Source organism: Zeus faber (genome assembly GCF_960531495.2).
Source record: "Zeus faber genome assembly, chromosome: 14".
NCBI lineage: Eukaryota > Metazoa > Chordata > Actinopteri > Zeiformes > Zeidae > Zeus > Zeus faber.
The window spans coordinates 29,612,302-29,639,801 of NC_137200.1; the positions used below are offsets into that span (position 1 = coordinate 29,612,302).

At 46.0% G+C, this 27,500-nt stretch overlaps 1 protein-coding gene across 1 annotated transcript in view; it reads right to left on the reverse strand.

Moving 5' to 3' along the window:
- LOC307240031 (roundabout homolog 2-like) overlaps positions 1–27,500 on the reverse strand; it is a gene marked incomplete at its 3' end in the record, with an annotated part of 98,894 nt that overhangs the window by 26,764 nt on the left and 44,630 nt on the right. Inside the window, exons 3-15 of the mRNA XM_080013606.1 lie at positions 20,913–21,070; positions 20,106–20,226; positions 17,808–17,946; positions 13,121–13,257; positions 12,170–12,181; positions 11,498–11,622; positions 9,806–9,977; positions 7,288–7,493; positions 5,797–5,878; positions 5,521–5,686; positions 4,412–4,578; positions 3,108–3,229; positions 111–342 (exon numbers count right to left, since the gene is read on the reverse strand). Of these exons, the coding sequence (XP_079869732.1) occupies positions 111–342; positions 3,108–3,229; positions 4,412–4,578; positions 5,521–5,686; positions 5,797–5,878; positions 7,288–7,493; positions 9,806–9,977; positions 11,498–11,622; positions 12,170–12,181; positions 13,121–13,257; positions 17,808–17,946; positions 20,106–20,226; positions 20,913–21,070 (1,839 nt within the window). The remainder of the gene's footprint in view (positions 1–110; positions 343–3,107; positions 3,230–4,411; positions 4,579–5,520; positions 5,687–5,796; positions 5,879–7,287; positions 7,494–9,805; positions 9,978–11,497; positions 11,623–12,169; positions 12,182–13,120; positions 13,258–17,807; positions 17,947–20,105; positions 20,227–20,912; positions 21,071–27,500) is intronic.

A 27,500-nucleotide genomic window follows, 5' to 3' on the forward strand; every position in this document is an offset into this window, starting at 1 on the left:
CATTGAATACGTATGTTTATTTGAATGTATAATACTGTGATAAAGCGTGGCTCTGTACTTCCTGTCCACAGCGAGCGGCTGCGTTCTGGGCTCCAGGTGTTGGTCCTCACCTTCCTCCAGGGTGCGAGCCGTCATGGACTCGCTGTCCGCCCCCTGGAACTCGTTGAAATACGGCCGCACTTTGATCTCGTAGACGATGCCCTTCCTCAGCGTGGAGAGAGTGACGTCCCGCTCCGAGGACACCTTCAGGTCCTCCACCTGCCAGGACCCTGGCGAGGGCAGCCCCGACGTCTGCCTGAACAGAACACGGTAGCCCTGGATGAACTGTGATGGGTTCTCCACCTGAATAGAAAGAGAGAGATAGACAGACAGACAGACATACAGATAGACAGACAGACAGACAGATAGAGCGGGGAGTGAGGGAGAGTTGTGTGTCCATCAGTAATTATAAACTGTGTGAAATCACAAAAACAAAAAAGTCGATCGACGAAAGGAAAGCAGTGAAGGAGGGATGATGGAAACAAAAGAGCAGTGCGTCCTTCGTCACGGCCTCCCACAGTGGAGCCGTCTCACATAACAGATATAACTCATCCTAATGGAATGTTAACGGAGGCGGAAGAAGGGAAAAGCTTTTTGCACATGAAATAAAGCACCTGTTTACCATCACTCCACTCCGAATAAATCACTACACCTCTCTCTCTCTCTGTCTCTCTCTCTCTCTCTCTCTCTATCTGTCTCTCTCTCGCTCTCCCTCTCGCTCTCTCGCTCTCTCTCCCTGTCTCTCTTTCTCTGGATAAATAAAAGGTCTTCAAATGGATCATATCAGGTGATTTCCACATTTAGTAAAACATAGGAACAAAAAACTAAAGAAAGACGTAAAAATACAACACATAGACTTCATACGAGCCACAACATTAAAACCAGTGCCAGGTGAAGTCAATAACATTGATCATCTGGTTCCAGTGTCACCTTGTCAAGGGCTGGGATGTAGGAGGCAGCAGGTGAAGAGTGAGTTGTTGAAGTTGATGTGTTGAAGCAGCTTAAGGATCTGAGCCACTTTGACAAGGAGCACATTGTGATGCTGGACGACTGGGTCAGAGCATCATCACAAGCACAGGTCTTGTGGCTGTTCCTGATATGCAGTGGTTACTACCAAAAGTGTCCAAGGAAGGACGACCGGTGAACCGGTGACAATGTCATGGGGCCCAAGGCTCATTGATGCACGTGGGGAGTGAAGTCTAGACTGTCTGGTTCGATCCCACAGAAGAACTACTGCAGCACAAAGTGGTGAAACAGTGAATGTTGCTATGATAGAAAGGTGTAGAACACACAGTGCATGGCAGCTTGCTGCGTATGGGAGCTCACAGTGTCCATGCTGACCCCTGTCCACCCCTGAAAGCACCTACAATGGACACGTGAGCGTCACAACTGGACCATGGAGCAATGGAAGAAGGTGGAGAATCACCTTTTCTTCTACATCATGTGGACGGGCGGGGTTAGGGTCTGATCCGATGGAGCATCTGTGGGATGTGCTGGAACAACAAGCCCGATCCATGGGGGCCCCACCTCCAACTTCCAGGACTTAAAGGATCTGCTGCTAAAGTCTTGGTGCCAGATACCACAGAACACCTTCAGAGTCTAGTGGAGTCCATGCCTCTACCTCACAGCTGTTTTGGTGGCACGAAGGGGTGCTACACAGTATTAGTGCTTAGTAGTGGTGGTTTAAATGTTGTGGCTGATCGGTGTGTATATACAGTATATACATATATATATATATATATATATATATATATATATATATATATATATATATATATATATATATATATCATAATTTTGGTGAGACAATTTTGTTGTTTGAGATTGGCCTTGCAGGTGGGATTGATGAAAGCTGTGTTTCACTTTAAAGAAGAAGAAGAAACAGTCTTTATTCGTCACGCAACACACCACACTACAACACATGCTTGCACACACACACACATGCACATGCTTTGGATGGTGCCGGTGAAATGGTTCCTCTGCATTTGACCATCCTGGCTTGTCCTTCCTCCGGGGGCTCAGCAGGAGCAGTGGGCAGCATACGTGGACGCGCCCGGGGACCAGGTGATAAGTGTCCATTGCTGGTCAGACCATGATGGGTGCATGTTTTTTGGGGGGTTCCTTACTGACGTGAGGTGGAGGAAACCCCATGTGGACACAGGGAGAACATGCAAACTCCACACAGAAAGGCTCCTATTTGGGAGATAACCCGCCGGAGCACGGTGCCAACAGCGCCCCAGGCGGGGCGCTGTTGGCACCGTTAAAAAATGTAATTTATGACATTTATCCCATATGTATTTCGCTGGCCCTTTATAAGAACAGCACCCTTGGACAAAAAAATATCCCCAACACCTGAAGGGACCAAGAAAAAAAAAATAAAATCAATCAATCAGAGGAAGGTTAACTAAGAAAGTGACTTTGGGGCGAAGACAAAGGTAAACCCCGGATGTTGACAAAAAGCATTTCGAACTCCGGGACTTTTGGTCCAATCCACCCAGCACAGCTGATCTGATGGATTACTTTAAAGCTGTAAAGTCACTTTGGCTGTTATCTTCACCTCTGATGAAGGTGAAGTTTGGAGTCGGGTAAAGCCACAAAGCAAGCAGCATCACACTGTTATTTTTCAAGCTCTCCAGTAGTCTGGTGTGTTATTGGCAAAAGCATGTGATGACATCGACCACTTCATGGGATTTTTTTTTTCTCCTTTTTTTTTTGCACCTGTTACTCTTTGGCCTGTGCAAAATAGCAGCTGGTGAATGAAATATGTGAAAACACCCGAGAGGGTCGTGGAGAGAGCACGAGAGAGAGGGGGGTAAAACTCCCCAACACACTGTCCATCGGACAAAAAATTAAACAATTAGTAGTTTAACACTAAATAAACAGCCATATCGCGATGCTAAATGTGAACCTTTCCAACAATAATGTACATATTAATTGTGCCGCCTCAAAACAAGCTTTTCGGATAAACCTGGACAAAGCCTTGTTTTTCACACCACCGCCTGTGTTCAGCATCCTGACAGCCCCAATGTCCTGAGCCAAAGACCCTGCTCCAGATGACGGGAACTCACCGTCCATGTGACCTGCACGGAGGTGGAGCTGAGCACCACGGGGTTGTGCATGCTGACCACCACCTCTCCCAACTCCTTCTGGACCCGCCGGTGGTCCACGCCCTGTGCCGTGGGGCTGATGTCTGGGAAGGAGAGACGAGGGTAGATGGGGGTAGAAAAAAGATGATTACTCTGCTGCTCTGTGGAACGCTCCATTATGGTCGTTCAATAGAGGCAATCAGCTGTCAGTAATTTCCAAATAATGACTGCTGTGTGTTTATGACATCGATGACATGACACAGGTGACATCTTGTGACACTAGTACATAACAACTACAATGGAAGACCTGTAAAATGAATGTGGATATGCCCAATTTCACATTAATAACAGCACTCTAAGTAGGTCTGTCATAGAGTAAGGCAAGGATTATTTTGTAGGGAGAGTAGTTTGTGACGTGTTGTGGGACTCATTTTCTTAGTGGAAGCTTAGAAGCGGAAGCTTTGCTGCACTAGGCATACAAGATATAAAACCGGACTCTCTAGTTATAAAATCATCTCAAATCAATATTCCATCTCAGTGTATTCTGTTATTTAGTAAGTATCCGTGTAATATATGGGTTGAAGTGCAGACAACCGGTCATTATCGCAACATGAGGCCCTCAGAGTGATACAAGCCCCGGTCACCCAGTTGGGGGTTATTTTGCGATAATGACCGGCTTGCTGCACATTATCCCTTATAGTGCATAGATGATGGCTGATGGTTTAAAATCCATTGCAGAAGTACAGTGTTTATTAGCTTTGGGGCACTCAGCTATAGATACATTATAGGGTTTCACCATGCAATGACTACCACTGGAACACTTGGATTCACGGAGAGAGGAAGAGAAAACGATGAAGTCTCGAAACATTGGACGATGTTTCGAGATGCTGTCCAGATGCATCGTCCAACACTAACTTTTACAAGCAGTTGCCAAGTTGGCAACCATGCATGAGTGGTTAGTTGCCAAGACTGGCAAAATGGTTGCCGGATTTTAATTGTTTTATAATTGAGTGATAATGATCTCATATTTCAATATCCTCACTTGTTTCACCGTTGTTGACAGACTAAGTCACTGTTTATTAACTGTTTTATCATGGTGTCATTATTTTATTTTTTATTTTTTTGTGGCTTTTTTCCCACCGGGGAAAATGTTTTCCGTTGATGTGTCATCTGATGTGCTCGCATTCACGAGCACATTCAGATGCGAATAACTAAACATCAGATATCAGCCTCTAGTCTATGTACACAAACTGCATATTGTGATATTTCACTGTCTGCCTTGGTACCTTGTGTGCGGACCGGCTCAGACATGGGGCTGGGGTCCCCGAGGCCCTGGGCGTTGACCGCTCGGATGATGAACAGGTAGACCGTGTTTGGCCGCAAGTCCCTGACAGTAAACTGGCTCGTCTTGACGTGGTCCGCGACTGTCTGCCAACTGTTACTCACTGACTGGCTGCAGGAAGACAATATAAATGACATAAATGAGGGGCAAAGCCTCCAATTACTATAAAAGGCTGTGATACACTCAGCACTTTTTGGCCGTTATGGCTAAGTGTAGTTACAGTGTAAGACCCAGAGTTGAAGGTGGCTGAGGTAATAACTGACGTCATCCAAAAAGAAAAGAAATGACCCGGCACATCAGCACCTTCAGATACAACAGTTTCTCGTGAGATCCCATTTTCTCTCTCTGTCACACGCCAATTATACCGTCTTTGAGGCTGAATTGCGATGACTAAATTAATTTCAACAGTGTCAAACGGGTGACCACATGGCTCACACAGCCAAAGGGACATTTCATGAATCACCCAGGATCACGTCTAAATGTGAACAGAGAGGTGCTTCAAAGCCAAAAAGAGTCCTGTTCCCGTTGCGATTCGTTGCATTTTGGACCGAATCAAAAGATTTTCACAGTATGAGTCAATTCATTGCAGAGCTGCAGGGCAGATATTCTGTACCCCCCTCGGATTTTCAATGTCCATCTAATCTAATTCTCCAGTGCACTCTAATTCAATTCTCAAATTTAATCAGTACAATTGCATGGTAAGCAACCATGCAGTAAATATTTATACTGATAGGTTATTGACATTTTTTTATAGCCAAAGAGATGCAGTAAAGAATTTGCACTTAATTGACTCAAAATATAAATGAAAAACCACATCAGGCAAAATGTTTAATTGATAAGTTAAAAATCTAAAATCTTAAATGAAACAGTTTTGCCTCCAGCATTTCTACATTCCATAAATTCTTAAAATACAGACACTCCGTGACACAAATTGTACAGTTGTGCCACAAAGTGCAGTCTAGCCTGAAAGCCCATTTAGACCCTCACATCTGTTATTGCCATGAAAGTTTGGGGTCACTAAACGTAGCTTGAGGCAGTAGGTCACAGACATACCCAAAGGCCTCGATGACATAGGAGGACACTGGGAAGCCTGATTCTGGCCCCGGTTCCCATGACAACGAGATACTGCTCTTGGTGACATCGGTAACCTCTGGCTCGGAGGGCGGCCCTGGGAGGGCGCTGGCATTGTGGGACATGAAGTCTGTAAAGTCGCTGGACTCTGAAAATCACAGACAGATGACATGAACCTCCTAGGGAGAGGCAGAAAAGGGAGAAAGTCGGGCAGCAGAACTTTCTGTCTGGTTTGATTGTTTGTTTGAGGCGACAGACCTCTGACGTCCAAGTAAGCACTCCACGAAGTCTCTCCACTGGAGCTGGTGGCAATGCAGGTAAACAAGCCCGAGTCAGAGAGCTGGGGAAGAAAAGTGACACCGTTCGAATGAGTCATTCATTGCTTAAAGGTACATTCAGTAATATTTGATTCGCTCGTTGCACAAATTGACCATGATTTAGCGGCGGTCAACTGTTGTCTCAAGGGCTGCTGGGATTTCGAACTCTCAAAAGAAGGCAGTCCAGTCCAGAGTCTCTGTTCAAGATGAAATGGCCCTCGCGCCCAGACCTGACAATGTCCACTTAATCCCCTTGAACTACCACACCTTCAGTATATCCCCAAAATGGATTCATTTTAGCTTCACTTTAACATTCAGCGACCAAACGACTGGCGTTGCACAACCCCGCTGCTACGAAGGCCAAGCGACCTCTTGGAGGAGGAGCATCAATTTTGGCAAGCTCCTTAGTGTCCAATCTTACAGATTGCACCATTAACAACGCTGGAAGGTTTATGTTTGCTTGTCAAAATGAACCTGAACTCGACTTCCTTCATAAACTTTGGCGTTTTCAGTCCAATAGCCCTTTTCACTCTCGTCCCCGACGGCCCCTACAAGCCCTTACGTCAGCCTGGGATTTGGAAAAAGCTTTGGCAGCTGATAGTACAGTAAAAATGCATTAACCTCCACTGGCTGGCCACCGCCTTGAGAGAGGAAAGTCAAGAGAGAGTAGGTGAGAGGAAAACAAGGCCGGCCCATGAAGAAATGGAACTAACTAAGAGCTATCGTTAATTTGGCATAATTAACCTCTCTCTGCCCCTTTCCAAGACCACTTCCATCATCTCCCTCATCATCATCAATACTGATAGAGGAAAAAGGGCCACCGTAATCTATTTAACAGCTGCAATTCCAAGGGAGACTGCGACAACTTAACCTCCTCTCCCCTCTCACTCTCACTCTCTCTCCCTCTCTCTTTCTCTCTCTCTCCCTCTCTCTCATATTTCTCAAGAGAGAAAAACAGGGAGGAAGTCGTAAAGGGGGAGATAGAGAGAGCACTTTAAAATGGAGATAGGGTACTGTCTTTCGCACTTTCTCCATTATGTTCCCCCCATTAGACTCCCCAACCTGTCCTTGAGTCCGTGCCTGCTGTCTCAGAGATCTGTACTAAATAGCGCCATTTAACGCCTTATAAAAGATCGATACGCCCTCGTCATCTAAGCCACCAGACCGAACTTTTGCATTTAAATTACATCCAACTGGCACCAGTTGGTACTTCAGAAAGTCGTCTTATCTGTTTCTAAGAGACAAATAACAAAGAAGAATAATGCAAAGCATAATCTATTCAGAATACGAGGTTGTTTTTATAATTACATATCTAATTTTGAGAAGCATATTATTAAGGCATTTAATGCGCCTTGTTCAATGTGGAGAAGACAGCCTGGCCAGGGGCCCCCATCCATGTCATTTAACCCCTGAAGTTCTACCCGAGACTTGCCTTGGCATTCTGGATCTGCAGGCTGCCGTGGTCCAGAAGGGACATTCGGGGGTCCTGTCCGAGTGGACCGACCCTGTTCTTCAGCCAGGAGACTGTGGGCTCCGGGTCCCCCGAGGCCTGGCACCTCAGGAGGACCGCTCCGCCCACCGCCTGCGTCTGGTTGGCCGGCCCTTGGCGAATGATGGGCGGCGGACGGTCCTTTGAGGCTGGAGATAACAGTCAGGGCCACAAATATTAAAGTCCCTGTAAAGTGAATTCAGTGATTTGTTTCGAAACACCCTCTACATGTTAGAATGTAATTGCTGAAGACATGTGAAAAGACTGTGAAGCATGTAGTACCCAATTGTGGAGTTAGACCGTTAAATTGTTTCTCAACATTTTTGTGGTCCCGATTTTTTGGCCGGGGCAAAATCATGACCCGATGACGTATACGAGGTCATACATCGTGCCGCCCCAACACTATATAAACACCAGGTCTGAAACGGAGCCTCAGTGGTGAAATAAGCTCAGCTCAGCTAAGCTAAGCTAAGCTAAGCTAAGCGAACAACCCAGAGTGTGGGATAAAATGCTGTTTTGGGAATAAACACCAGGAGTAAAAGGTGTCTTCAGGGAGACATGCCAAGCCCATCCCATGGCAGGAATTAAATCGGTGCCTGTGCAGTGCAGAAAAGAAAAAAAAAGAACCGGCCCATTGGCCGGGTGGCGTGGCGTTTGGTTACGTGAGCATTAGCTGCATGCTAATGCAGCCCCGCCGCCCTGCAGCGGTGCTTTGAGGTAAGAAGCTAGAAACCCGGGACTGGGTTCAGCAGAACATTTAAACATTAAGGTTACTCCAAGGTAAACGTTTATGTATCATTACAAGTTTACGCTGTTGGGTGTGGTTTCAGCAGCTCCAGCTGAAACGCCACCTCTTTTTTGAAACCAAATTTTATAAACTTGCCGATTTTTTTAACCATTCAAATTGTTCTGTGGTGTGACAAACTCAGAACACAATTTTATTTTCACTTTACAGGTACTTTAATGATACATTTGGGAGTCGTTTCCCCATGCTGTAATTTAGACGCCATTCTAGCACAAAGCAGCCTTGTCACAAAATGGTTGCTATAAGTAGCAGCTGCGCAGCCTCCGGCTAGGATCTGTGATGGATCTGTTGTGAGAGGGAGTACCTGTTTTTGTAAGCAATTTCCAGGGTAAGGTAGAGGGTTCAGGGCACCAAATCGCACCTTTGAGGTCTAATTAATAGGTGTGGATTAAGCGCCGCTCATGCACGGTGCTAATTACAGTCACTTCTTGGTCACACTTCTCAACACCCCCTTCCCTTCTCTTCTTCCTGTGACTCACAGCCTCCACCTTCTACCTCTTGCCACCAAACAAAGTCGACGTGGGTCATGTCGCCCGGGTCTCTGCAGCCGCCCAAATCTGTGACGGTAATTTGCGGAGCGTTGAGTTTTTGCCTCGCCGCCCCTTTACCTTGTCCCCCTGGAAATCTCCTTGGGCGCTGCTCTCCGTGCTTATCAGGGCTGCCTCTGCTCGCACCGGTGTTTACAGCACGTTCCCCAAGCCCTTATCCCTGATCCCTTATCCCTTATCACTCCTCCTGCGGCACAAAGACCAGCGCGGCAACTCGAGCGGAAAAACCGAGAACTTGCCGACAGCCGTGGGCAGGGCGGGGCGAGGCCGGACGCAGCAGGCTCCTGCGTCCGGCGCCGTTTACACGGCGCTGCACGGCGGTCGTCCAACGCGCGTCGAGGGGAGCGTGAGAAGGAGCTGGACACCGACAGGAGCCCTTGTACAGTCGTGGGAGCGAAGGTAACAAGACGCCAAAAGCCAAGTTCAGTGATGGGGTGCACAGACGTCACCCCACCCCCCCGACACACACACACACACACACACACACACACACACACACACACACTTAAAACTGAATAATATGTAGATATATGTTGTATTTGTGCTTTCAAAGGAAATCAGGGCTGGACGATATTGACTAATATTTTGGGGATGGTGTTTGGTGCTTTCACAAGTGCACACACACACACACACAAACACACACACACACACACACTGAAAATATATCTGAGAAACAATCACGCGTAGTGTGGATGTGATGGCCAAGCAGGGAGAGGCGTGGATGAGCTACAACAGTCTAGGAAGTTCCACAGCCAAGACAGCAACATGGAGGGTTTTACAAACAGCTCCTGTTGGCAGCGGCTCAGCACACTTAATGTTGACAACCGCGCTCTTGCCCAAAGAAGTGTAAAGTGACTTTCCATCAAGGAGAGAGAGAGAGAGAGGGAGAGGGCCATAGTTTCATAACCTTCAAACGTATCACTGCCAGGTGATAATGAAAAGGAAGAGAGCGTTTGACTGGCAGGTCATTAAATCACGCAGGAACACCTCGGGCCGAGCTCCTTCTTTTACGCGGACGAGCGGCGTCAACCGCGCACTATTTGGCCCGGACAATGGGCCGGCTGCGTACCGCCGTAAGTAATTTGTTTTGTAATGGATTAAGGCTTACCGTCTGCTACCTCGAGCAGGGCCTTGGCCAGGATGCTGCCCGCCACAGTGAGTGCCTGACAGGTGTAATATCCAGCATCAGAGCGCTGCACGGAGGTGATGGTCAGCACTCCGCTCACGGACACAGACACCCGGCTGTCTCCCTGCGTCGGCTGGTTGGGGAACAGAAGATCCTGGAAAAAAGGAGAATTGTAATATTTACCAAGCGGCTCGTTGCTGTGACCAGGCGTCAATCTATGTGTGTAAATGACCTCATAAAAAAAGATCATGAAGGTCCTTCACAGAGGTTTTTCTCATCCCAGAAGGTCCAACATACGCCCCAAACCCTTGGAAAAGAAGTATATACAGCGACGAATGTCAGAGCCCGGACTCCATCCAGACGGCACGGATTGGGACCCAAACGAGAATCAGACAAATTAGACGTTAGTTAAAGGTCTGAAAATGTTCCAATTTGGTATCGAAAAGCAGGAAAACGCTTAGCCCGGGTAAGTTCTCCACGGGTGTTATGTGGGGTTTTGCTGCCTGCCCCAGAAATGCCCCCACCTTAAAGCTGCCGTGCTGCACTTCTGCTCATGCCACTTGCATGTTCTGTGCAGTTCTAGAGAAGTTCTGGACTTTGACGTCGTTGTGTGGAATGGTCGGACGCTGGGATTGTTCACGACCTCTGACTTTGTGTAAGACTCATAAGTGAGCCTTTAATAATACAACGTTTGACTAACCCTGGTATAGTATCAAAAACACCACTAGATTGAAGTATTTTTCTCCTCAAACTCCCCACACTACGTCTCTTGGGCAACACATCAGGTAAATAAATATGAAGAAAGAAAGAATTCCACATTATTTTGGTTGACCATTCAGCTAGTAACCCATTTAGCAAGTACTGTGAACCACTACGGTAAACACATGTGGACAATAAAGTATATAGTATATATATCTATATATATTATATAATAATATAAATACTCAGGATTTGAAAACATCTTCATTAATCTGTTTTACTGCCGCTTGCCTTGTAAACATTAGAAGATTAGGTGCGCAAGTTAATTACCTCATAATTACCTTCGCTAATATGTTTGGTATTAATTAAGATTTACTTTTTTTGCTCATCATTACTCATAAGTATACACAGTGATGCAACGATGTCCGCCTAGTGTCGAGTCAGAGTACAGGGGTACTAGAAAAAGGAACAGTCCCCGAGTGCTGTTTGGATATTTCAGGTACACTCATTTTACAGAACTCACCTGCAACGACTTTAATTTAATAACTGCTGCAATTAAATGTCGTTACCAGGGGAATTGAACCCGGCCGTCGTGCTCCTCACCTTACGCCTCTTCCAAGCAAACCCTTGGTGAAAGACGAAAGTGGACGTTTTCTCTTTGTGTCTAATGACGCTAATGCAGCAAATTAATGACTTGTTTCCTCTGAAGTGAGTGTGTTGGGTAGAGCAGCGTTATTACTCATGGCTCTTTCATTATCAGTCCGAGACACAGCACCACATTCCGCAGGGCTCAATCCATTTAGTCAGCCACTGGCCGTCTTTCGTGATGCAATTACATCAATAAAGGGAAGGCTGGTTTGGCTCCTGTGTAAAAATGTCCGGGCAAGTACGTGATAATGAAAAAAAAGGGGAATAACAGAACCTCAGCAGGCGTTTACAACGGAGCACAATGAGTCCGTAGGAGGACGTCCTTACCTGGCTGCCGTCTCGTTGCCAAAATACAGTAGGTTGGGGTTTGCCTTTGGTCTCACATGGGAAGGTGGCGGTTCGACCCTGCGCCACGATCTGGTCGCGGGGTCGCACCACAAACTGGGGCGCCTCTGAGGTCAATGGACAGATGATAGCACAATATAGTCATTAAAAAAAATAAAAATAAAAAATAAGAGCCCTGTAGAGTGTCTAAGGAGGCGTAGTGGAACTCACGGAGCTCTAGGCAGCTTTGGATGGCATGCACAGGTGAAGGGTCTATTCGCTAAAGGGCACTACTGAACTACACAAACCCACGCAAGCCATTCATCCACTGTTGGACCAGTCCAAGTGAATGAGATCCCATAATTATCAGGATGTATGGAGACGTTCTACATCTCGACCTTGGTTTTACACCATCTCGTCCTGTATGTCTGGGCTACCATGTTGAAGCACTTGACCCACCGTTGCAGTACGATATGGAAAGGGAGCGGCCAGAGGGACAAGCAGATACTGTAGCTGCCATGTAGACAGACGACCTACTGCAGCGGCTCGACCAGCTCACACTGTCATCAGATGCCGGGAGTGCTTGTTATCTTTAGTTTGTGTCCTTGTGCGTGCACATGTGATCCGGAGCAGAGAGTGAGCGGCGCATGCAGAATGGGATCAGCTCCTACTTACCGACAGGGCGAGCTGGTGACAGAACAATGGGGTGGGTGAGGTTAACACACAGCACAGAGAGGAGGAGGAAGAGGAGGAGGAGGAGGATGAAGAGGAGGAGGACAGCGAGACAAGACAAAAAAAAAGAGATGGAAATCAGAGATGAATGATGGTGAAGGAAGGGTTTCCCTCCATGAGGTTAAACGGGGCGAAAGGAGGCTGGGGTGAGGTTACCACACAGCGGGTGATGGGCATGGGCCATAGAGGAAAGGCTGTCACCTTGGCAACGGTAAAAGGGGGGGACACGGCCGTCGCCAGCAACCCGTGGTCAATGGACCATACGTATACAGACTTTACACTTTTAAACAGAATGAAGTCAATAACTCATTTTAATCAATATCATAGTGTCTCACTTCAGGGTATTGGAAAAATAACATCGATGGAACAGAGTGTCTTATCCATGGTGTATATTGCAGTTGACGTATTGGCGTCACTATCTTTATTTGTAGTGGTAGTCAAGGCAGTAGGAGTAGCAGTGTGTGGCAAAACAGCACAGATGGATTATCATTTTTCTCGTGATTCTACTCGGTGTGCAAGCAATGTTTTCTGACAAAATAATAGAACCATTATTGTTTATTAGCAGAGCTCCTTTGCACAACACCAGCCAGGAAAAATAACGCTCCAGAGGAGGTGCAAAACGGCTGAATAAATGAATGGACACCACCCGCCGAAATAAAAGGCCATGAGGCTGCAAATAAATAAATAAAAAACTGATTAGTTTGTTCATATCTGAAACATTGCTGGAGATCTGGAGCAATCATCAACATTGAGGCCGATAAACCGGAGAGGAACTGAACCCGGCCCCCAGGCGTCACGCAGGGAGAAGCAATAACACTCACAGGGTAAGTAATAAAGGGCTGATTGTCCGGGGGCCCGTTTCCGACGCTCCACAATAAAAGCCCCGGCACCTACCTCTGATGGTCAAGTAGGCCGACGCCTCCACCTTGCCCACGCGGTTTTCCGCCACGCAGCTGAACGTCCCCTGGTCGCCGGCCGAGGCCTTCTTAATCCTCAGCAGGGAATCCTCTTTTTCGTATCGGATGTCGTACCTGTCAGGGGAGGAGGACGCACCCGGTGTTGGCTGAGGCTCACGCAGCATTCGCATTCAGTCGCGTTTGGATTGAAAGGGAAGAGAACAATAGATATAAACCGTATATAAACAAATATGTGCAAAAAGGCACGGGGAGAGAGGGGGGTTTAAAAACCTTCCAAGATAAAGCTTGTGTCTGATGGATTAAAGACAGGCTCTCACAGGCAATTAGGGCTCCCCGCTGCACACATTTACCATACAGGCAGACAACAGGGCCAATTATGCCACAATGAAGGCATGGTAAAAAAGGAAAAGGAAAACAAGACCAACAAACAAAAAATAAACCCGAAGTTGCTTTCAGCCAGGAACCGCGGGGGTGTTGGGGTGCGGGGGGGGGGGCGGTGGACTGGGCTTTGTTTGAGAGCGCACATGAATGTGTATGTGCATGGGGTAGAGCGAGAGAGAGGGAGGCATACAGGCAGTCAGGGTGTCGGAGTGGCAGAAGCTGACAAACTGAACTTGATAAATGAGCTGAGCGGTGAGAAATAACTAATTCATGGAGAGATGCACCGCGCGTCCCCGTGAGCCCACCAGCGCAGCGTGCCGTACGGCGGCAGGCGCCGGAGGAAGCGTCTCCGCGGCCCGAAGCCCAGCGGAGCTCCACAGCGTCCGCAGAGCGACTGCGGGCCGATACGAGCAGAGTGCAGAGCGGGAGCCGAGCCTCGGAGCCTCTCCGGGGCCTCCTTTCTGGTGTGAAACACAAGGCTCCTGTGAACCTGGTCAACCAGCCATACTGATTTGAAAGACGGTAAGTCAAGCCATGCGAGGAAACGGTGCGGAATGTGAGAAAAAGCCACGGATGAAATGGTAAAAAAGAAAAAAGAAAAAATGTGTTGGGGAGAATATCGATGGGGGACTTGAGGGGTACGGTCGGAGCCCGGTGAAGACTCACAGTCACATCACGTCTCTGACCCAGTTAAGAGACTTCCCAGGAGGATGGTGAGGGTTTAAGAGAAAAGTGAAAAGACGGAGGGAAGCCAGGCAAGGCGGGTCTGAAAGTAGGACATGGAGTGTGGAGAGTCAGGGGGCAACACGCAGACGGACAGAGAGACAGACAGACAGACAGACAGACAGACAGACAAGTGGATCATCCGTGATAGCAACCTCTGTTCTCTCTGTTAATTGGTCCTGGTCTGACCAACCGGGTCTCACGCTTTTTTGTACTCATAGTCACAAAAATGACTATTATGACTATATAATGACTATTACTATAATGACTATGAAAATGAATCTATTGTCCGACTTCTCTTCGTGCTGCAAAAAATTCAAACCAGTTCATTTGAATGGGGAGATTTTCTTCAACTTCAACGTACAATAAAACTAAAACTAACCTTACAAAGGTATGCCACCGCGGGGGGCTGGGGGGGGAAACCATGGATTCATTAAAATTTAAATTCCATGGGTTAAAATTTGGTTCTGACTATCACAAAATAAAAGCGGGAAACTGGTTTAGCCTTTTCCCTGAATGGTCTAATAGAATCAAGGTTGGGCGAGAATAGGGATATAGGGTCATACCCTCAATATGAATTTCATTCATAGATACAATTTAAATGGATATAAATATCAGAGTTTGCGTTAAAATTTGAACGTACCCATCAGCCAGTGCAGTAAACATTTCCATGGTAACAGCCAGCTCCGCCAATCAGAGAGGTTGCTGTTACACTTAGGAGTATGGGTACTTTTCCGTGACATTGCAAATAAAACATGTTTTTCTTAAAGCAAGGTTGATATCATACGGACTTTTGGCTTCTACGGGAGCCAAAACAAACAGGAATAAATGTTTGAAACCCGAACCCTAGCCAACTATAAAAACTACAATTCTGCATGATTTTGTTATGCATCTTGATGCAACTCCCTCATGGGTAAGGTAGTTATATTATTATAAAACTAAAAACGAAAAGAAGGTGTGGGTGAAAATCAACATGCACGTGTAACGAGGGGTTTATTTGGTGGGGGAATATACCTCCGTTATCAGAATTTACATATGTCATTTTCAAAAGCCCTAAATTATATGTTCATCATACCTACGTTGAGGTATTCTTATACTCCTTTTCAAGGCAATCCTACTGTACCTACAGTGTATTCACGCAGCAGCTGGAGACCATTAGATCGGGCCAAACGACCCCGTTGATAATGACAAATGACACATTTGGTGAAAATCATGGTGTTATAACTACTTTATAGGGAATAAAGTCCATCATTTAAAGCCTCAAATGACATGGATGTAAGGGTTAATGTCCGTGTGTTGTTGTGTTCATGTGTTGGGGTGGATCATCATGATCATGAGGGGACGCTGACGTGTCGCCTCTTGTCAAATCAGAGTCAAAAGACTCTGATTGCCTCACTGTGGCGCTATGTGTGTGTGTAAAGCAACTTTGGATCCCTTGAAAGGTGCTATATAAATTAAAGCCATTATTGTTGTTATTATTAGTATTGTCCCTCTAGGAGTACAATGGGTTTTCAGGCAGTACCGTTTAAAGGCCAGATTTGTACCATTTTTGTAATAGTGAGCTACGAATCTGTGGCCAGAGGTACGATATTTCAAAGAAGTAGCCGTGCCAAGCTTACAAGGAGCGACCAGCCAGTGTACCCCTGGGGGAACAATGCTGCGTTTTATTTTGTGTATGACAGCAAAGAATGAAAGATGGCGAGCTTGAAGCTAGCCCACATGTACATGTATGATATACTCGCGTTTTGACCCGCTTCATATTCCAGTCATTGTGGCCTGCTCAGGACCCACATTTGCCCGTGTCCGACCAAACCGTTACTGAAGACCGTGCATTTATTTGGCCCTAAGCGGCGGTTGCGAAACGCGGAACGGGAAGTACAGGGATTTTTTTGTGTCATTCAATTAGGAATTAAATACATCTAAAATAAAAATAAAAAACACTGTTTTTATTTGTTTTTATTTGAAACGGTGAGCTGCGAAATGCAGGGGATCACTTTTGCTGATGGCTTTGACATTTTCTTCACAAAATCAATTCCTACAGTAATCCATAATGCTTTAGTTTCACTTTGATTTAATTTGATGGCTAGCAACTGTATGATGGCCTGACCGTCGTCCCACAGTCCACTCAAAAAGGACGCATGGGACCCAGCGGCAGCGTGAGCATTGGTTTCAGTGGCAGTGGCAATGTGATATAACGTAGTCAACTGTTCTACAAATCTTCACTATGGTTTTAAATACTGAACTCTGAGAGGTCTCTCACTCCTTTATAAGAGAGGCTTTATAAACCTCAAGATTTAATTCAGACCGAGCGTCCTCGCGTCCATATTCCAAGCGTAAAAGTAAATGTCACAGCCACAACAAAAGCATTTGTGATGACTCATCAGGGTTTCAACGTGTCAAGGTGTCAAGGTGTCAAACATCATTTTGAGGGGGAATTTTCTTTGTGTCAGAAAAAATATTTTTGGAACAGGCAGAGGAACTGACAAAAGCCGGGTCTACATAACGTCATGTGTCCATACCTCGCCTTATAACTAGAATCTTTAGGCTGTGATCAATCAGTTCTATGATAATTGCCGAACAAGCGCTGGAGTTGTAGTCTGTGCAGTCCGTCAGCGCCCCTCCCTCGCGCCTGCCAGATTACTCCCTGCTGCCTGTCAGATTATGCTCTCACTACACATAAAATTAAACAGCGAGCGAAGGCTGTCAGGTTGTCACTGCATATTTGCAGCAATCCCATTCTATTTGACGACTTGAAAGGGATTTTTCTAATGCCTGCATTCAAGGCACTCCATAGCGTCTTAAAAATGATCCGGAAAACCACTGCGCTATGACATGTAAATTACCATAATTATTGCACATATATATATATATATATATATATATAATTTTTTAATTCTGTGAAATTAGTGTAGCTTCAAATGGGGTTTTTTGATTGATACTATCTATATATATACACAGTATATACAGTCTATACAGTATATACAGTAGTCTCAATCAAAGACATCTGAAATTGTGATCAACCTATCACCCTTAAATTATGCTTGAATAATATTATATATATTTATAATTCTAGAACTATATTCGTCAACTTACACAACATTAGCCCACTGTTTAAACCAATCACCTTAATATACGTATTTCTTCATCACAGTCATTGTTTGTTTCTTTTGAATCAAATGATTTTGATCCTCACATCTTTTGCTAATGAATTCTAATGTACTTTGAAGGCGCTTCTGCAGACGAAAAACCTTTGTTTGCATCTGTTCTTTCAAAATCAAAGAAAACAAAATGACTGATAACGGACTCTCAGGAATTTGAAGAAACAAAGCCACGAACCACCACAAACTACCTTATCTGGAGAAGATGTAGTTCTGTCTTTAATTTATTTTCATGAAAGTGCCTGGAACTACTACCCCATGCAACTAGGGTTGACTGGAGTTGAAATGGAATAAGTGATCGCTTTGCCTCCTGGTCCTTTAAAGAAGCAATTGATCAATTATAAAAATAAAATAAAAATACTTCCTATTACGCTCCCACGCACGCACACAGACGGCTCTTACCTGCCCCGCTGCACATCCACATCCTCCTTCCTCCATCGGATGGTCGGGGGAGGGTCTCCTTGGACCTGACACCGGAATTCCACGCTCTCCTCCACCAGCACCACCTGGTTCACAGGACGCTGGACGAAGACCGGCCTCTCTGGATGTGGGAGATGGATAGACAGACAGACAGACAGACAGACAGACAGACAGACAGTCAGGCTGTAGGTAGGTAGGTAGATAGATAGATAGATAGATAGATAGATAGATAGATAGATAGTCAGACGGACAGACAGACAGACAGACAGACAGACAGACAGACAGACAGACAGACAGACGGAAGGGTAAGTAGATAGATAGATGTATAGACAGACAGACAGACAGGCAGACAGACAGACAGACAGACAGACAGAGAGTCAGGTAAGTAGATAGATAGACAGACAGACAGAGACAGTCAGGTAGGTAGGAATGTAGAAAGATAGACAGACAGACAGGCAGACAGACAGGTAGGTAGGTAGATAGATAGATAGATAGATAGATAGACAGACAGACAGACAGACAGACGGATGGACAGGTAAGTAGATAGATAGATGTATAGACAGACAGACAGACAGACAGACATACAGACCAACAGACAGACAGGTAAGTAGATAGATAGATGTACAGACAGACAGACAGACAGAGACAGACAGACAGACAGACAGACAGACAGGTAAGTAGATACAGATAGATAGATAGATAGCTAGACAGACAGACAGACAGACAGACCAACAGACAGACAGGTAAGTAGATAGATAGATAGATAGATAGATAGATAGACAGATAGATAGATAGATAGATAGATAGATATACAGATAGATAGATAGATAGATAGATAGACAGATAGATAGATAGATAGATAGATAGATAGATAGATAGATAGATAGATAGATAGATAGATAGATAGATAGATAGATAGACAGATAGATAGATTGATAGATAGATAGATAGATAGATAGACAGATAGATAGACAGATAGATAGATAAACAGATAGATAGACAGATAGATAGACAGATAGATAGACAGATAGATAGACAGACAGTCAGAATACTCACAGTAGAACCTAAATAGATTACAGTAAGCAATCCAAATAATTCAATTGTAATAATAAACAATAAATATGAACAAAATATATATAAATACGTATATAAAGTAAAAATAAACATGAACTAAGACAAATCAATGACACAGATCTGCCAATGTACAAATAACCTGCCCATGAACTAGTACATAGAGGCATTTTCCCAGTCACTCGCAGGAGGGGTGCGAGTGACTTGGGTTGGACCTGCTTGGAGGACTTGCACCACCACACCCGCAATTTGAACTGCGTTTACCAACAGCATTTACCAAGTGCTCACTGTGGACCACAGTGAGCACTTGATGGCAGGGCGTGGTGGGTTGGTGTGGGGGCGTGGCTGGCCTGGGGGGCCCCTTGCCGGCTGGACTGGCAGCTTGCGCCTGGTGGTGTCAGGCATGCTGCGACCTGGAGGGGCCGCTTGCTGTTGTGGGTGTGGGTTGGGGTGTACGGAGGGGGGCGGCTGTCGGCCTTTGCTCCGGCCGCGGGGCTTCTCTGCGGCGGGTGCCCTGGGTGGTGGAGGTGGTGGAGGTGGTGGAGGGCACATATATCTGGCGGCCTGCTGGCGTCGGCAGAGGGGCGGGGGGCTGACATCCGGGTGCCCTGTGCTGAGCACACTCGGCTACGTGGATGGGCGCTCAGGGCCTGCTGCTGGATGGGGCCTCTGGTCGGCTGTGGTGGGGCGGGCCTGGCCCTTGTGGCTGCAGGGCGGGGTGCTTGGGGCTTTCCTGCAGCCGTGGGGACTCAGGGGTGGCTTTTCTGCTGCTTGGAGGCGCTACGATTTAATATTGACAACATGCATCACAACTAACTGGGGGAAGTCTCGTACACTCACCGGTGGACACTTGATTTGTTGTTTATAGAGCCAAACATGATAGATAATTCTCCAAAGAGGGGGTTGGTGGTGGTTGTGTGCTCTGCTCGTCCCACAGTTGTTGCAGCAGTTGTTGATGATTAAAGAATGACTAAAGAGTTGCGTTGCAGGTTGACAAGTTGAACTCCACTTGCAGACTAACTCTGTCCTAGATGCAATGGTACAAATACTCTGTGTTGCACGTCCAGCACGCTGACAGCACAGGTAAAAAAATATAATAAATAAATAAAATGAACTGAAAGAGATAAAGAATGAACAATAAAGGACAATATACAACAACCTGAGGATAAACCATAACCACTGTGTTGGAGTTAGTTCCTGCTTCCTTACCGAACACAGAGAGCTGAGCCGTCTCGCTCTCCCTCTCGCCCACCATGTTGATGGCCACGCACACATACATCCCAGCATCGCTCTTCCTGGTGTTGGAGATGGTCAGCTTGCCTCCGCGGACCTGGCCACAGTGCACGTCGGCTTATTCACTTTGCTTTCTTTTTGTCACTACTTCAAATGCCGCGGCAGGTGAGCGACAGAGACACTTTGCTGCGTTCCATCGGACGTTGAGCGTGGCTATTTCTGAATGGGTGGTTCCCTGCTTCCCAGTCAAACCCTGTTCTACTGGCTCTGTTCAAGAAAAACATGGACGGATGCCCGCAGCAAATTTGTGTTTGTTTGGCCAATTTGAGCAGTCTACCACCATCTGCACAGGAGCTTCATCTAATACTTGGACTTGTTTTAAATTTTGGAATGGAATTTTGTCTGGGGTCGAGTCGGGTCGAGTTGCGAGTTTGTTGGGATGCAGGTTTTTTTGAGTTGCAAGTTGCAGCAAGTTATTTTGGAGTTCCGAGTTTTCCGACTTTAATGGAACACAGCATTAGCCGCTAAATGAGATTCGACTCGGTGCGCGCCGCCATTTTATTGCGATGTCGGGTTGAGTTCCCATATTTCTCGAGCCGCGAGTATCTGGAATTGGAGTATCCGCGAGTATCTGGAGTTTAAGGTTTTCCGACTTGGCTGGAACGCAGCATTAGTCGCGATAACGGATTTGACTTGGTTGAAGATGGAATGATATGACCGTGACATAACATTGGATCGTCAAACAAACAAAAAACAGAGAGCATGCCCAGCGGAGCGACTGACCAGGACATGGTCGTCCTTGAGGTCCAGGCGGCTCTTGTCCTTCCTCCAGTAGACGCTGGGCTCCGGGTGCCCTCGAGGGGGCTGGCACTCCAGGCTGGCGCTCTCTCCCGCCGCCACCACCGCGTCCTGCGGGTTCTGCCGGAAGTCGTCGCGAAGCACTGCGAGAAAAGAAGACCGGAAGACCGGTGTTTATTCTCAGTGTTCAGGAGGTTCTCCTTCTGGCGCTTCCCGCAAAAAGGAAAAGGAAAGGTGACCGTGGGGTGGAGAGACCTTCCCACCGTCTTCGTACCTCCGCCCCCGCTGCTCCGCCCTGTGTTTCATGACTTAAAATTATTAATGACGATGATAACGATGCGAACTGCGGAAAGCAGGCCCAGACGAGTCGGCACAAATAACAGAAACAGACAAAATGAAAGAGTATGCCAACAGTCAAATGTGAGACGGGATCATAGCAGCAGAGTAGAAAAAAAAATAACCAGAAAAAAAGAGACTGTGATATAAAATAAAAATAAATAAAGTGGCTGCTTCACTTTGGAGTCACCGTCCCTCAATCCACAGTCTCCATTCAACGGGATAAAGAGCGAAACGAATAACAGACATGAAACAGTGACATTCAAACAGTCCTCATTTTGGAAGCTGGACAAATTTGGGATACCTTGCTCACCTGCTTCGCGGTGTGGTTTTCCCTTTAGTGGAAGGACAAGGTCCCTGCGTGACAGATAATGAAGATGGAGCCACAGCCGTTGTTTAGTCCATGTAAATGCGACGTTCTCTGTTGATATAGTCAGTCTCTACAGGAGATCTGACATTTTGCGTTGGCAATAAGTAATGCAAATTCAAGAGAGAGCTTGCGATATTGCAATATTGCTGCAGCTTTTCTGCATTAAATGCCAAATCAACAGACCGCGTCAGCGCATCGCATACAGTGATTATAACTTGGTGCTTACTGTTGAATATGAAGTTTATCGAATAGACTCATTACTGGAGCTCAACCTCAAACACAGAAGTTTATTTTCTTTTTCTAATCTTTGTAATTTTAGCCCATATTTCATTAGGTTATGGTTAGCTACTAATATTTCCAGCTGTTTCTGTGACATGCAGAACGCATATTATCACAAGACATGAGTATATAAACTCTTTCTTCATTGGAAGTAAGAATTCATTTGCAAATTCCAGCAATTAAGTGCAAAAAATAAATTTCTGCGAGTTTTGAGAAAAAAAGCTGCAGAATCTCAAAAATCAACAAAACTCAAAATCCCGGAGGGACTGTATATTTATTTCGACCTCCAGCATATTTGGTGACATCCAGTCGGATGAAGCTCAGTTCCCAGAGGAATACCCGGTGAAACACAAAACCAGGAGTCAGCTAAAGACCCCACAGCCAAGCTGTCAATCACCCGCGCCGCCGTGGGTGGGGTGAATATAAACGTCTGTCTGGCTGCACTCTCTGAGCAAACTCCCTCCATGACGACCGCGTCCCGGCGGTCAACCAGGCGACAACCAGGTCACAGCGACAACCAGGCCTGCTTCCCGCCGGGCTGCGTTACAACCCACCGGCAAGGTGCGCCCCACCGGCGGCTTCTGAACGGAGCCCAGCCTGCGCACCAAGTTCCACACACAGGACCCAATATCTGACCGACTCCCCTAATAAAGGACATTTCAATGAGCCACAAATAGGAACAACGAGGCTGGACCACAGGCTGCTGCCATGAAAAGCTTGTTGGGGTTCGAATCGTGGACAAACAGAAATAAATGGACGTAGCGTCGGTGATTCCACTCGTCGGTTCCTGAAGGGACGTTTTGAAGCGTTTGGAGCTTGGGTTGATGCTCGCCGCCGCCTCGGCAGGAGTCGGAGCAAGAACCTTTGCACATTTGGGCAACGGGGATGAGTCTTGGCTCGCTGAGGACGGGGGAGGGAGAGGGAAGGGAGAGACACGCCCACCTCGCTCAAACGTCACACCTTGCTCAGACCTGTCCACCAGGCAAACAGCCGCTCAGCCTCCATATCTGCTTTATGAATATATTCATTTTCTAAAACTACATCCCAGACACACAGCAGAAGGAAACAGAGCGCTTGGCTGTCGAGAGCCCAGGTCCTTGTATTTCTAGGGAGAAGCTGTATTCCTTTTCAATTGACTTCCATCTAGGTTTTGAGGGCATCCAGGGGCCGTCAGGTGTAATCTGGCGACGTGTGATGCTACCGGCTGTAATGGTTGCTTGGTTTCAAGCAACACCTCATCATGCACTGATGTTTACACCCCCCCCAGCAGCCCCCGCACACAAACACACACATCATTCTTTAGGGCTGTTGTTATTGCAGCTGTTTACGCTGCAGCTGTATGGGAAGTTGTAATGGGGGGATACAGCAAATTGTCTGGATGTAATTACTTTGGATGGAAGGAGCAACGTTCTGCAGTTGTTTGCTCCTTCAATTCATCAAATCACAGAGAGAAAGTGATTTATAAATGGGCTTGGCTCCGCACGGACAAGGGTTGTAACAACAAGAAGCAATGTCAGAGTTTGGAAAAGGAAATGACTTTGATATGATGAACAGAGCAGGCGAGCAGACTATATGTATATACTATATACAGTATATATACTGTCTGTTTATATATATATATATACTGTATATACTATATATATATACTGTCTGTTTATATATATATATACTGTATATACTATATATATATACTGTCTGTTTATATATATACTGTATATACTATATATATACTGTCTGTTTATATATATAAATATACTGTATATACTATATATATACATACACTGTGTGTTTATATATATATACTGTATATACTATATATATATACCGTATATATATAAACACACAGTATATATATATATACTGTGTATTTATATATATATATACTGTATATACTATATATATATACCATATATATATAAACACACAGTGTATATATATATATATATATATATATATATATATATATATACTGTATAAACACACACACAAACACACCCTCACTAATGACCAGGCTTCAATCAGCTCCAGCTCTCTCTCTGTGGAGCTGTGAGCTCCGGAGAAGACATGCTTTTAAAATGCACTTGGCAACAAACACAGGGAGGCAGAGCCGTGTGCTTCACGCCGGCAGCTCAAGTTCTCCAGCACCGCGCCGCTCTTCAAAGACAAGGCGGCTGTTATATTTTCTGCTACATTAAGCTTTCGTTCAGCTTGCTCTGTATCTGTGCCTCCAACCCCACTTAATAATACATCTAAAATAGAGGGCAATAAAAGTCAGGAAAAAAAACACCCAAAATGCTTTCAACGTCGAATGCTTTCGAAATGTGCGCGACCGCGACGTAGAGCGGTGAAGCGGTGACGTGACGGAGAAGTGAGTTGGAGGTGAGAATGACCGCCTGAAACAGGGGCGAGCTGATCGCACCTGATAGTGACCCAAAAACACCGCCGCTGCCACCGGAGGTCTCGCTGGGCGGCGTCAAAAAGATGCAAAGTTTGGTCGAAACATCAGTTCAATGGAAACTGCAGCAAATCAACTGATACACGAGAGCGGAAAACACACCGTGACGGACGCAGCGTGACGCCTGATTTAATTACAGCTCAATTAACACAGGCAACATTGGCTTTGTGCAGCAGTGTGTGTGTGTGTGTGTGTGTTTGTGTGTGTGTGCGTGCACGTGTGTGTGTGTGTGTTTGGAAGCAGGCCAGGATAATTATAAAGTACAAACATGAGAAACACTCGACAGACTGCAAGAGCAGAAGATAAACTGTACACAAGCAGATTCAACACAATACTCTGCATCATTTTCAAATTGTTGAAGGAAACCAGATGGTTCCTCCGGCTTGAAATTCAGCAAATACTGAATAAACATAGCACTGCATATACATACTGCATATACATGCTGTATATACATACTGCATATACATGCTGAATATACATACTGCATATACATGCTGTATATACATACTGCATATACATATATATATATATATATATATATATATATATATCAAAACAGCGTTGAACCTTGGTTGAATTCCCAGGTTGTTTTTTATTTTTGGAACTCACTGAATTTCATGATATGATCAATAGAACTAAATGATTCAATTTCTGACCAATGATAATCCCACGGGTACTAAATAAATCTGTGTTTCTACATTTTGGTTGAGAGTAGGCACTGAGATTTGGCCGATATTGCATTTTGAATGTATGTGTGTGTGTGTGTGTGTGTGTGTGTGTGTGTGTGTGTGTGTGTGTGTGTGTGTGTGTGTGTGTGTGTGCATGTTTGTTTATGTGTTTGTATGATTGTGTATTCATGTGTTTGTGTGGGCGTGTGTGTGTATACAGTATGTGGATGTGTTTGCGTGTTTCTGTGCGCATAAGTGTGTGTGTGTGTGTGTTTGTGTATTTCGTGTGTGTGTGTGTGTGTGTGTGTGATGAGCATGTGTGTGTGTGTTTGTGTGTGTATGTGTGCGTTTGTTTATGTGTTCATGTGTTTGTTTACTCGTGTGTGTGTGTGTGTGTGTGTGTGTGTGTGTGTGTGTGTGTGTGTGTGTGTGTGCATGACAGAAATGGGACACCCTGGCTCCAGTGGGGTGAAGTGACACACCCCTGCAGCCTTTCACCCTCAAAATGAATCTTCAGCAGCAAAGTCCGAGCCGCTCTCTCTCCGCCCCGTCACGCCACCCCAACGTCACGCTCCGCGTACCAAATATTGTGTCTCGGGAGCCGGCGATAGTATTACTTTCCAGACTGGAGTGCGAGTACCGCTAGGTCTGAGCGATATATCGGTAGCTGGACGATATTGCGATATGAAACTCGATATCGTTCACACATTGTTTACGATGAAGGGACGGTTGATGGTTCCCACTCACTTCAACCACCTCGCATTAGAAAAATCGATAGTACAGTCACCCCCAAAAAATGACTCTCTACATATACCTCAAAAGGTATATGTAGATGTAGTAGGGTTGGATAGAATATCGTTTTAATATCGTATTGCGATACTGCGATACCGTCTGGCCTTGCGGTTGTCATGGTGATGGAGCTAATGTGCTCTTTCAGGCTGCCTGACAGTAAAGTTGTGCACTTTGTCCTGAAATTTCTAAACTGTTCTGGCTGTGTTCATCAACCTCTCGAATATATGCACAATATACAGTATAAATATAAATATACATACACACAACCCTGTCAACACACACACATACACACAAAGCGTTGCCGCCGAGCTGCACGGAGCCAGACAGGAACGCCGACATGCAGGGTGGAGCGGCGCATGGTGGAGCGGCACAGGGTGGAGCGCTGCGTTTGCATCGGGGGGATTTTTGAATAAATAAACAACTAAACTTGCCGGCGCCCTAAAACAGTCATCAGCAATCAGTCAGGAGCCAGATCAGCACCGAGACGAGCGGCGTCGGCACGGCGCCCCCCGGGGCTCGCAGCCCGGAACGCACACGTACTTCACCTTTAAAACAATTGCACTCAACTCCACCACCTCTTTATCAGTGTACGTGCTGATATGATGGAATATTATTTTTCCATATACAGTTTATACACAATGTTTCTCTCGGCCTAGACCGCACTAGAGCCACATTTTAATGCCTGTGTTACATTTTGTTCATTACAGTTATTGTCAGGAGACGTAACAATCAATCAGGCATCGAGAGATGATGCCAGGAACAGCAGTCGACAAAACACCCCCAGAAAAGGAAAACGCAAACAGTATGAGGATCTGTCCGTCGTCCGTCTGCAGGCGGACGACGGACGTTGGAGCCCAATACATTATTTTATTTTTTTTTGCTAAAATTAATTCCTTGCACACGCACGCCTGATACACACACACACACACACACACACATGCACACAGACACACACACACACACACACGTGCACACACACACACACACACGTGCACACACACACACCTTGGCCCTGGCGGTGGATCCAGTCAGTCGCTGCAGAGAGTTACCAATTACGCCCTAAACACTGTCATGTTTAATTAGCCTCCATTCTTTTGTCATGTAATGCAAATTGACGAGTTGTTTCCTCCCCCCCTCCTCCCCCGGTCCCACTCCCCCATCCCCTCATCCCCTCATCCCCTCCTCCCCCTGTCCCACTCCTCTATCCCCCTATCCCCTCATCCCTCCATCCCCTCATCCCCTCATCCCCTCATCCCCTCATCCCCTCATCCCTCGCTCGCTCTCCCTCCGGTTACAGTAACAGCGTTCCCACAGACCACAACCCTACATCTATAATTAAATACCGCTGTCTGCATGCATTCCTCCACCGCGTCACGCTCCCCCACACGTGCCACCCCACTGCAACTGACCAACCCCCCCCCCCTCCATCCCCCGCCACCCCACACTATTCCAACCTGTGTTCTGGATTTTAAATGGACAGAACTGTTGCTCTTGTATTGTTGCTGCCTTGATGACACATATTTAACCTCCCAAACAAGTGACTTTTTATTTTTTACAGTCAAGCAACTTGTCCCACCAAGCTCAAGGTCAACGGCGGCCGAGGGCGGAGCCACATCCAGCCCCTCACGTTGCGCCTTTTTGGTATTTTTTGGGGTCGAGGATCGTTTTGAAGT